Source organism: Mastigoproctus giganteus, chromosome 8 (genome assembly GCF_048544385.1).
Source record: "Mastigoproctus giganteus isolate SK-2022 chromosome 8, ASM4854438v1, whole genome shotgun sequence".
Classification (NCBI taxonomy): Eukaryota; Metazoa; Arthropoda; class Arachnida; order Uropygi; family Thelyphonidae; genus Mastigoproctus; species Mastigoproctus giganteus.
This window is the reverse complement of record NC_143582.1, coordinates 78626954-78639807: the sequence shown is the minus strand read 5'-3', so window position 1 is coordinate 78639807 and position 12854 is coordinate 78626954. Positions and strand designations below refer to the sequence as shown.

The following is a 12854-nucleotide window of genomic DNA, read 5'->3' as shown; positions in this document are numbered from 1 at the left end:
CCACTTGTTCAGATTACGAACCTAAGTGGGCATAAATTCAAATTAAGAAAAGACAGATGTAGAATAGATGTGCGGAAATTTGCCTTTAGCCAGCGAATGGTTAATTGCTGGAACAAGCTTCCATCTGTCGTTGTGGAAGTTGATAGGTTGAATAAATTTAAGGAGGAACTGGACAGGCATTTGGAGAGAATGGTGTGATTTTTTTTTTTTTTTTTTTGGCTGCTGCTGCATAAGCTCATACACTTGCTTTCTTGCATCACATGCCACTACTACTACTCAGGGATCATGAATTTTCTCATCCAAAAGCTGCTTCACAGTATTGAGGGTAGTGGGTTTCATTTATTCAGTGACTAGTTTCACACTGGTATCCAACTAGCCTAAGAACATCATAAATTAAACATACATGAAGGAATTACCATCAAAGGTGAAGATCACAAAGACATCTAAAAATCACAGAATCGTTGGTTTTTGAAAAGAGAATAAAGTATTAGAATGGAAATAATAAAAAATAACTGTACTTGTGTTTTTTGTAATACCAAACTGAAGTAACAATAGAAAAAGTGGGGGGGGGGGGCAAACTTTTCAAATTGAAAAGCCAGTCACTATTTGTGAATACAAATGTGGTTGCTATAGAGAGTTGCATTATTCTGCTTATTTGTTCACTCAAAAATCAATTAAATGATGAAGAATGCTGTTCTTCTGGCATTTAGAAGTCTCAGTTGTGAATAGTTTCATCTTGACGAAGGGGCAAATCCGTCTCAAAAGATTCTTGATCAGAAGCAGTTTTGAAAGAAGTTGCACATTCACCTATCAGATGTCTAAAATCAAAACATTATTTCTAGATAAGGACTATTAAGTTGAGATGAGGCAGATTGAATATCAATTCTCATTTTGTGATGACAGATGTTAGCATTTACATTTCTGTTATATTTTTACATTAAAGGCCTAGACTTTCAAAAAACAGCCCTAAAATTTGGATGCCAACTAATGAATGAACTTTGCAAGTCATTGTATAAATCTGTATAATTCTGCATATAAAGCTAAAAGTAAAAAGATAACATACAGTTATTGATAACAGTATTCAGAGAAACTGGGAGTCTGGCCACCCTGTTTAATAAATTGAGGGTCCTGGTGTTTCAGTTAAGAATAGAATATAGATTAGGATGCCATTGGAACATTAAGATACATGAAACAAAATAAGACTAACACTCAAGAAGGTAAAAATTGGTGGCGATAGAGATAATGTGCTAGTAAATCCAAGCTTAATTATCAGTTAATGTATGAAACTAGAAGTCAGGCAATTACTTAACTGTAAAAATTCTGTTAATTCTAGGGCTCAAATAAATCACAGTGCAAACATCAACAGACAAGTGATAAAGGAATAAAAATTCCAAAGTAACTATTCATACTAAACTAATCTGCTAATAATTATTCAGTACTTATAAGTAGAATATCAATTTGTTGTAAGTTGCTGTATAAAAGCACAGGTAGTTACTCAGAAAATACTTCCCCCCCCACCATAGCTGACAATCTTTAGAAATGAACCAAGAACAAAAATGATACCCTAAAAGCATAGTATAACATTATAGAAAAGCTAAACTGAGCTGTAGGTCATCAGGAGAACACCTAAGGCCAAATGTATCTTTCTCTTATTTAATTGAAAACAAACTTATCATTAACAGAAAGATTTATCTGTCAAAGGATGAGAAAAAGTTCTTCAAAATCTGCTGTACTACCCAGCAGATGATGCAACATTGCATGGATCTGTAGGATATAGTTAAAAAGATGTTAGGCCTGATACTGAGTAACTGGAACAATCGAATAAGATTATGTTTAATGATTAATTTGAAGTCTGTTCTCTCCACATTTATATCCATCCAAGATTGCAAGCATTTTTGAATTATGGTCTTGAAATCCACAAAGGGGACTACAGAAGATTGAGAATAGTGTAGCCAAATGATCGTTATTTGGTTTTTCATTTCCCCACATACCCGAGTATCTGTTATCTAGTAGCTATTTTCTTACTGTGTTCTTGATGGTAGTGAAGGTGAAATAGAATGTCTTTCAATGCCAGAAGAGAAGAAAAAGAAGAGATTATTTTTAATAGCCAATAATGCATGAATGATATCTGTATAAACTGTGGCAGGCCGTAAGGATAACTTTAAGGTTGAATATTTTAATCAAGGCCAGTTGGACTGCATATAGTTCATCCATCATTATTTCTGTAATGCATCATACTCAGAAGACTCAGAAGTAGAAAGTATCTATGAAGGAAGGAAAGGCAGCTGCTGCAGAGTTTGTTTGTTTTTTGGTTTTTAGGAGCATTAGCAACTAAGGCCATATTGCTCTGGGGATATGTGGTGGTCATGGGCTCGAACCCCGGTCTAATCAAGAAGCGTGTGTTACGCACTGCTGCTCCTGCCCACCTGGCTACAGAGGCATCCTGCTGCAGATGCACATTGGTCAGATTTCACACCATCCATGTACACTGTATTTTTCTGAAGCATGAGCAGCATACAAATGTTGCAAACTATGGCCTATGGCTTGCAAAGTATTTATACCTCATTGTGTGAAGAAGTCACTGCAGTGAGAGAAGCGTTCTGGATAGTGGAGCAGAAGGCAGTGGTCCAGAGCCATATCACCTAGTAGGCACAACAGGCACCATGCCTAGCACCTACAAAAAAAATTCCATAGAGAGTAGTGTAAGTAAAGAAAAGCTTTGCTGTCACATAGTTGAATGGACAGTTTCTTATCAGCTTTAGCTTCAAAAAAGAATGCTCCTTGCCTTCATGATTCTTTCAAACTGTCATCAAACTGATGACAAACTTTGTCAAACTTTTGTCAAAAAAATGGTATCAAACTGTCACCACCACTTTCGCATTTCTTTAACCATTTTTAATTTGTAAAAACAAAAAGATAAGAACATTACAATTGGTATATATCAAATGAGCTGTTACATATTGCTTTGCTATCTGAAAGATTTTCGAAGATAATTTTGATTATCCCTCTACCAATATAGAAACCAATATCAACAGATAAGTGATCCCACAAAAATGTATCTATCAGACGGCTGAAAAGAAGTATATACTGTTGAAAATTCTATTGTCAGGGAAATGGCAATATGCTTTACAAAAAAAGAGGGGTGAAATAGGAGCAGGGTATTTCTGCCAGAGTCAAAAGTTAATGACGTAGAACAGCATTTCCCAAACTGGGGTCCGTAGACCAGTTCTGGGGGGGGTCCACAACACATAATATATAAGGGTCTGCAAACTTTTTTTGATGTTTGAAATAGTCCATAGATCTCAGTAGTTTGGGAACCACTGAAGTAGAACAATCTTTTAAGGGAACAAAAGATGATTTGTACATGTCAGGTGATTGGAGGATTTACTTCAGAAGTATAAGGCAATGTTAAGATCAAGTCACAAGTTAGGCTGCTGTGAAAGTGTTTGGAATTCTACCCATTCAAGATAGGTGGGAGTGCATGGTGAGATCTGTCAATCAATCAATCCAACCCCAGAAAATTTGTGCAATATGGCTGGTACTTGTTAATCAGACAAGAATATTTGCTGAATATTTGAGAATATCAAGATAGCATTAGATGAGTTGGATAAATAGCAATTCTTGCAGTGCGTCAATTGGGACATGCAGCAGTCTAGAAAGCAAGGATTGGGAGATTAGGGTCCCCATAGAACCAGCAAATGTACAGACTGTGTTTGGGCTATTAAAAGCACAAACAGGAACATATACACTAATGCTAGGGTACAGAAAAGAAGTTTGATAAATTTGTGGTACTCTATTATTATTACCAGCCACATAGTGCAAGGAAGCCTGAGGCTTATGCTACACCAGCCAAAAAAAAAAAAAAAAATCCCCGAGTAGAAGGGAATCGCTAAGATAGAGAAGAATGATGATATCCAGCTCAGGACCTTAGGTGTGCCAAGCCCATACTCACCAGATGTGTGAGTCCCTGGGGTTAATTCATCAAATGTGGCATTATAAAGATATCAGACACATGGTGCCACTCTAACAGAGAAGATGCAGCATTTGAATACTGTGAGGCAGGAAGAAGTTATGCTTTTGGTTAAGAAGCATATAGGTTCTACAACAGTACATCCAATTGATATGGGTTGTCAGTGTAATATTGGGATATGATATAAATGCACTGGGAAAAGAACAATAATTTTAATTTAAATTAAATACTGTTTTACCAAGTGCACATATCGCCATAAGTACAGCGTGTTATGGTTGCAAGGACCTACTGTTACCTGTATGCAACCAAAAATGAAAATAAAATAAAGCTGTTAATTATTAACAGAAAAGAATAAATATATCAAGGAAATAGAAAATTAGCAAGCCTATTCGCAACACATTACCTCACAGAATTTTGCTGTAATGGCACTACTTCTGTCTAGTCAAGCAAAAGACTACAGAAGGAAGTCTAATAGTGATGCAGACATCTTATAAAAATAATGAGGAAGACAAGGAATCACAAGTGTGATTTTATCAGAGGAGCACCCACATTCACAGAACTCAATCTTTGAAATAAAACAATAACAATACGAGTATGTTACATGCCAAATGATCCATTAAGTCAGAATATCTTATCATGGGGGAATTTAACTTTCCAGACTACAACTGTGGGTTGATCACTCACTCAGTAGCAGAACATATCTAGATAACTGTTTTATATACGAGCATGTTAAAAAGACAACAAGGGGAAGCAATATCCACCCCTGATCAGCAGTGATTCTTTGTGCATTAAGAATCTTCAGGTAAAGGAACCAATGGGTGGCAGTAATCATAGTGTGTTGATGTGGAACTCATTTAAAAAAATAACTACTGTTAAGGGTAAAAGGAAGAGATTTTGCTTTTGTAAATGTTATAACAATGATCATAAACAGCTCTTTTTCTTTTTGATGGGGCTAACCAACTGACGTTAGCAAATTTGATGCTAAATGGGAGGTGTTCAGGGAAGTAATTGTAAAATTACAAAGCTTTTTATACTTTTTTTTTGGTAGTTGTTGGCGCATTGTCTTCTGTGGCCATAATGCACCTCCCAAGGTTTTTGCAGTACTTTGATCCAAGCCCGAGGCAGGATTCGAACCCACGACCTTTGGGTTGCCAGGCAGGCACTTTACCCACCTGGCTAGCCTGGTCGGCGCTTTTTATACTAAGAGATATTTGCATTTTTCAAAATAATACCTGTTTACAGCATAGCAATAGAAGTTTAATACTAAATATGCCAACTATTTGCTGCATTTAATACAGAATATGCCAACTTTAACATCAAAAAGTTCAATTCTTGATATTAAATATTCTTTATGGGCAAGCAGTTAGCATGTGCAGCCACAAGTAAGACGGTCAGGTTTGAGCCCATCTGCTACTACAAAAATTACAATGCCCATTGTGACTGCAGAGCTCAAAAATCCAGCTACCCTTAATGAATTTATAAAATCTTCTGGCTACAGCTATCTAGAGAACAAATAGATTTTTTAAAACTAATGCTAAATAAACAACCTCTTGTCTTCTTCCCCTCCTCCTATTTCTTTTCCTCTTTATTTATTTTTCTGTCCATCTCCTTATAGTTTCCCTAGTGATAAGCAACAAAATTTGAAAGTTTACCTTTCATAATTAATTTTCAAAAACAGTAAAGACTAAGGATGCTGTAAAAATCTAATGTCTATTATGAGATAATGTAGAGAAAACAAAATACTCAGAAAATACTAAGCCATCAGAAGACCTATCATAAATCTGAAATATGATAATCACAGATAGAAAATAATCACATCCATAAGCAGAGCAGAAAATATGCACGCCACTTCCAAAAGTGGTGTTGCTTTCCCATTTTCAATTAACACTAAATAAACCAAAAATTCTTATATCTTTAAACCAACAACTGTTCACTGACATGTACATTATGTGCAGACCACCTGATCAGAGGACAATGAGAGAGAGAGAGAGAGAGAGAGAGAGAGAGAGAGAGAGAGAGAGAGAGAGCGAGAACACCTCTGCAAATGCCTCTATATGTGCATTAAGGTTTGCAATAGAGGAGGAAGAACAACATGTTTTCAGTATCAAAATAATGAGAAATTGTAGAAGGAGATGATAATGAATTTTAAATAATTCAGAAAAATGAAGAGCAATAGTCAAACAGCAATGCATGACCTGAACCTGCAATTATTGAAGATTTTTGGCCAATGGTACTTATTATTATTATTATGTGATAAAAAAAAATAAAGTTCACAAAAATCACTATGAATTCAAACTGGTGACTCTCATTAATGGCAATTCTTCAAAGACTTGTATAATTCATATTTTGAACATTTTGCAGAGCTAAAGGTTGTGCATTACTGCGACAAAGGTTACACATAATGAGAGCAGCACAAACGTGCACGATCTAAAATCCTTCTGTATTTTAAGCATATAATAGCATGCATCTAATATATCACCTGAGGTCTGAGATTTACGAAGAGGTAAATTAAGGCTTGTGACACTAGAGCTTTCCACACACAAATCTACTGGAAGCATTGAAGGATTGGAAGTATCACTATTTGATCTTCCATGACAGTGTCGGTTGTCTTGAAAGCGACGAACAGTATTTGGAGAAGGAGATGGAGAAAGTGAATGTGGATGTCTGGCTGGTTGGTGTGGTCGAACCTTAGTCTGGTCAGCCAAAGAGAGCAGTTTACGAACTGCCTGGGGAGAATCTGCACCTGAATAATTTAAATTTCATAATATACTCAATGGAATAGATAAGAATTAAAATTTGGCTTTAAGGATAAAATGGAAAACAACTAAAATATCAAATAAATAAAATTCCTTCTATCCCATGTGAACTTTTTTTGCAGGAATCAAAATACCAGAACTAAATATTCTGAGTTATATACACTTTCTTTCTAACCATCTTTTAAAACTGATTAAAAATTTGATGTTTCTGCTTGAGGAGTATAGCATGCTGTTGAACTGTAATTACTGCTACTACAAGGGGAAAAAATAAATAAATAAAAAAAGCAGACATGTTTTATGGTTAGATTCTGGTGTCTGGAGAGAAAATAATAGAATTTAAATATCCTCCAATTACTAGAAGATAAAGAATGAATTGACTGAAAGTCAAAAAACATACCTACACACACCACAAAGATAAAGAACTATATTATAAAAGTTAATTTAACTGAAAGAAATAATACATAAAAATTGTATAAATAGAGAAAAACTTATTTTATTACCCAAGTAATAAAAAAATTTACAGAGTATCAATAAAATGGAATCAATGTAAGCATATTTTATTTTAAAACACAGTCACAATATATGTTTAAAATAACCGCACCCAATTTCAAAATATTTCTGTAAATGAAACAGCCTATTTCTCTATTTTCATGTCAGCACTAATAGATGAAACTGCCTATACAATTCCATCTTTTATAAACTTAACTTTCAACTTTAAATGACCCCATATAACCATGGGAATTCAAATCAGATGAATTCAGACCTCATTCCACTACTCCTCTTTGGCTGATCCATCAAGGAAAAGTTTTATCCAACCAGTATTAAATTGGAAATGCATAATTCAGTAGTGTTTAAATATAAAAAGGCCTACTTTTGTTGTTACCCCCCCCACCTCAAGGTGCTGCTTGTAGACAATACTTACAATTACTAATACTTAATTATATTGCAGCAGCATGCCATCTTGCATAAAAAGTCAGGTTTATATCCCATACAATCAAGTTGAGGCACTGATTCATTGCCAAGCATCAAACAATCCTATCCAGGTATGGAACTTTTAAAGAAAAATAGTTAAAAATGTTTAATTATCATATACAACACCAAACCATCAATCTATGCTCCTTATTCGAGCATACCAGTAGGGATTTTCTCGTAACCAATAAAAACAGTTTTGTTTATTGACCTCTCCATTCACATAACAGTTTGTTCAACAGAAAATAACACTCCCTTCAAGAAATCATCATCAATTCTCTAAAAACCACACATAAACTTCCAATTGTATGAACTGCCTTCTGAAGGACGATAAAGGAGACGGAGTGTGTGCGGGTGAAACTTTATACATAAAGAAAAACTTCATGAACTGTACTCTTTGGAATATGCAGTTAAGTAGCCATGCATCTAATTGATTTTACAGAATTTGGGCAAATGCTTAGTATAATTACTTCTTATGACTAGAACAAGGTTTATCAGTAACTGAGGTGGTTTTCCTGAATTTTTTTTTTTTTAAATTTTGCTATCACAAAACGAGATAGTGGATTTTTTTCCAAGTGAGTTCCATTGAAATGTGCAGCTACATCTTGTCTGGATCTAGCCATCCTTCACCTCCACACAACAAGATAATTTCTATGTGCTCTTGTGGATTGAAAGAGATTATTATATATAAGCAATACAAATCTCTAACAGAAAGAAAAATATTTAATATAAAATCAATTTACATTGATTCCATACTTTATGGATGCCCAGAAGTTTGCAAAATACTCTGTTAAAACTGCAGTTAATGCATTAAAAATTTTGCAGTTTTCAATATACAGTAATACCCCGACTTACACTACCCCGACTTATGCGAACTCGGAGTTACGCGGTTCTTGATTTTTTTCGTTTGGCAACGCTGCCGCCCACTATCTTCAAGGTCGTTTTTCATATGTTATCGATATACGGTGCGACGGCGAAGAATGAGAGCGAAAGATGAACAAAATTCAACTTTGCTGCTTTTATGTTTTTTATATCAGTGAAGGGGAAACACATTTCACCATAATAACGTAAAACCAACACAATTCCAGCTATCAGTATAATCGCAAATGCAATTAGATCGAGTTTACTACCAGTTTATAACAGATTTCACTAGCAGAAACGCAACTGGATTTTTATTGTTTTATGGTAGTAACCCCTAGAAATGTGAGGTGTTAATAGTGTATCTCTGCCTTTATGGTGTTGTTTATTCAGTTGCTACATGCGCGCAGCTTTGTTTATGCGTATCAAGCGTGCCTCCTCGTTTTGTAATTGTGCTTTATTCCCTAAAAATGAGTAAAATACTTAATTAAAAGGTGTGAAAAGGAAGCGTCCTGGTGAAGACACTGCAGATTCAGAGAGAAAAAGAAAAGCAATTATCGATAAACAGAGGCGGACTGGGTCAAAAATTCTTACCCGGGAAAATTTATAGTGGCGTCATACTATGGTTTATGGCCAAAATCACACTGGCCCACCGGGGTTTCTCCGGTAAGGCTTATGGCCAGTCCACCTCTGTCGATAGAGAAAAAATATGAAATTGTGAAACGCTTTGAGCGAAATGAAAGACCATGTGATATTGCACGTGCTACAGGCCTAAATGAAGCAACGGCGAAAAGCACATGACAATTGCAAACTTTGACAGGTTGAAAATTGAAAAGGGCTCAATTGTAAAGGGCTTAAAAATTTTAGAAAACATAGACTCCAACGAAGAACGCGTTATAGCTACAAAGCAAGGAATAAAAAAATTATTAGCTTGCTACAAAGAAATTCTGCGTGAAAAAAAGAATGCGCTGTGTCGTCAGACGAATTTGTTAGATTTTATGAAGCCATCGACATCGAAATAACTTTTTTACGTAAGTCATTTGTTTTTTTAATACACATTTTGTATTAATATGTATAAAGAACTGCAATTTTATTAATATTTTTCTTCTAAACTAGTGTTTTTGTTAGTCCTTGGTCCCAATTAAGCAAAATTTATATGTATTTATATGCAAAGTTGTACCCCGACTTACGCGAATTCGACTTACGCGATTTTCGTCGGACCCACCTATCGCGTAACTTCGGGGTATTACTGTACTTTCATATGAGTATCACCCAAAAAAAGTAATACCACTAACGTGCATTTGCTTGGTCAAAATTTATTCAAAAAAATCATAATAATAATAAAACATGCAAAGTGAAAGAAAAATAATAATAAATAAATAAAATAATACTTGCATAAAGTTTCACTTTGTGCAAGTTCACCAGTAGCACAACTGATTGACAATCAATCAATTTGCTCCAGGAGAAATTACACCAAGTTCAATTTATAAGCCTGGCATAGTCTTTCTATGCCAGGCTCAGGAATTGATCACCTTGTAGATAATACCTTTCTATGCATAATCAAGTAGTCTTTGCACACTGAAAAGATGACTTCAGTATGCCTTAATCTCATTATTATTAGCCATATAGTGCAACGAAGCCTGAGGCTTATGCTGTATCAGGCAAAAAAAAAAAAAAAAAAAAAATTTCTGAATTACCGAGAGAGAGAGAGAGAGAGAGAGAATATCATCAAAAAAAAAAAATGATGATATCCAACTCAGGACCCTGGGTGTGTGCCAAGCCCATACTCACCAGATTTGAGCCCCTGGGGCAATAAAATTTAAAAATGCATTTTTTATATTAATAATTTATCAGTGGAAATGTCTAAATTCAAAACAAGTAATAGCATTTATATAGAGAACCTATCAGAAGTAACATCAATATTAATAATAAAATACCAGACTATACACCTAAACATGAGAAATGCAAAATCATAAAAATCCTAAAATATATTAGGGAAAAAAGTTTTTAAAAAACTCTTGTCCAGATCAATAAACATATAGATGCAAAGCAAGAACCAATGAAAAAATCAGGAAAAAAAATTATTTAAATTAACAGAACATTCCTTCCCTTTCTGTATTACAAGTTAGCTGGTTTTGTACTACTTTTAAGCGGCTGCTGAATGATTAAGTTGTGATTTATTTAAAAGGTAGGTTACCTAACCTAAATAAGTCACAGGATTTTCGAAATCATAAATATTGACAAAAGAATGAAATTAAGTTATTTAATTTGAGCTACCACTGATATAAGAAGTAGAACTTGGAACTTATAAAATAGCTAATGCTATTTGGACTTTTAAAGATTACGAAGTTGGACTTTTTCATCCTCTTTATTTATAGGGCTTACAGATTTTAAACTGCCTAGTAAATGCCAATGATTAATACTCTCAGTACAATGAACATGTTATCAAGAATTGTCTTGATAGAGCACTGTTTTAAAACAGGCTGAAAACCTAGAGACATGATTATGCACCAGTATGTCCCAAAACGGTCATAGTAGTGTTCCTTCTTGTAAATAAATGGATTAACCTTCTGATGATACTATTTGTTTAACAATGCTAAAGCAACTCATGGTAACAGATTTTGTTCTACTACGAGAATTAAACTAATAATGTGCAAATCTTTGTTTATCTGAAATAGTGTAATATAGTTGTTTAATGAAAGTTTTTGAAGTAACAGAAATTTGACATTTGCAGAGCCTGTTTACAATGCTGCTTTAATCATAGTTTTATGTATAAGTTGACTGCAGAGAGAAAAGAATCCCTAGCAGACCATGTAAATGATGGATTGATTGTGTAGTTTTTTAATCATGTAGCTTGTTACATAGTATATGCTAACGCTATTATTTTTAAAATAATGCTACTGTTTTTCTAATTTCTTAGCAAAAAAACCCAGAAAAATATATGCCAACCTAGATGACTAGAACCTTCGAAAAACTGAATTACTAAAATCAGAATACTACAATTACCACTACACTAGAAGTTACTAATTAAGAAACAAGATATTGGGACAAAATTGCTAATACAAATATTAAGTTGTAACTTACTAAATTTAAAAATAAACTAACAAGCATAACTAGGACTATTAAAAATAATTTGTATGTTTAAAAAGATGGAAAAAGTTTTCAAAAAAACTTATGCTTCTCGGGAGCTCAAAATTCTTTGACTGCACAGTTCTTAATTTAATAATAACTGTTAAACAAAAACTACTAAACTAGCATATAATTATCTGTTTTTGGTTGACAAAGTCAATAGGGTCAAGTTGCAATGTTATGTTTCCATTTCTGTAAAGGATTGCAAAAACAATATGTAAAACAACAAACAATTGCACCAAAACTGATTCAGCATCTCACGATTCCTTCCCTTTCTTGGGGGCTTTATCACTTAAAGTGGTATCTAAGTGGTACCTTTAGTCTTAAGGATAGTAAAGACAGATGACGAAAATAACACTAAACTATGATGTTCTCTCAGGAATTTAACATTCCATTCCAATAACACAATGCAGAATTAAGTGTTTTCCCATTAAAAAGTAATGATAAAATTTTAAGAATCACACATGCTTTTCCAACATTTACTCTGCCAAAAAAAAATTTCAAGACAATTAAATGTTGCTTACTGACCTGCTCAAAATGGAAGCAGTAAGGCAAATCAAGTTATAAATCATCAGCCATATTCTCCACTGCTCTAATTGCACATATTGGTTTCCATAACTTTATTGAATGAAAATGTAAGCAGTAACACCAACAATGGTTAAGATTAGACAAGAGAAGCATATTTGCAAAAAAACATGTAACAGTAAAATTGAATTACAACTAAAGTAAATCATTATAGCACAACGTTTTCATAGAAAGTTTGACATTTAACTCATTATTGTCACAGAATTTCCATGTACTGTATTTAAAAAAATATAAAGAGATTCTCATTATTAAATTTTCAATGCATCAGAAATGCTCATTTGTAGGCTTGGATTCACAATATGGACTATCATATCTGCTTTTCCTAATAACCACTATAGGTAATTTTTTTGTATCTCTATATTTGAGATCAACAATCTTGAAAAATTTATGAGAGAGAGAGAGAAGAGGTGTATTAAATAAATGTTTGTTGGTATAAACTGAATTATTTCCAAAGATTGGGCACTGTCTCCTGGATGGTGAATAACAACCTTCATTAACCAAGATCATTTGCATAAACAAAGGCATAAAAATATATACTCATGTCAGGGATAGAAAAGTATGAACCTAGAATTACATGGAAATTTGGA

At 34.0% G+C, this 12854-nt stretch overlaps 1 protein-coding gene across 2 annotated transcripts in view; it reads right to left on the bottom strand.

Annotated features, from left to right (window-relative positions):
• Positions 1–12854, bottom strand: part of LOC150081655 (rap guanine nucleotide exchange factor 2-like) — a 900618-nt gene that overhangs the window by 55956 nt on the left and 831808 nt on the right. The window contains exon 25 of one of the 2 annotated variants that reach the window (XM_090380578.1): positions 6450–6713. The exons of the other annotated variant lie outside the window; for it this stretch is intronic. Coding sequence (XP_090236704.1) covers positions 6450–6713 — 264 coding nt within the window. The remainder of the gene's footprint in view (positions 1–6449; positions 6714–12854) is intronic. 2 annotated transcript variants of the gene reach the window in all.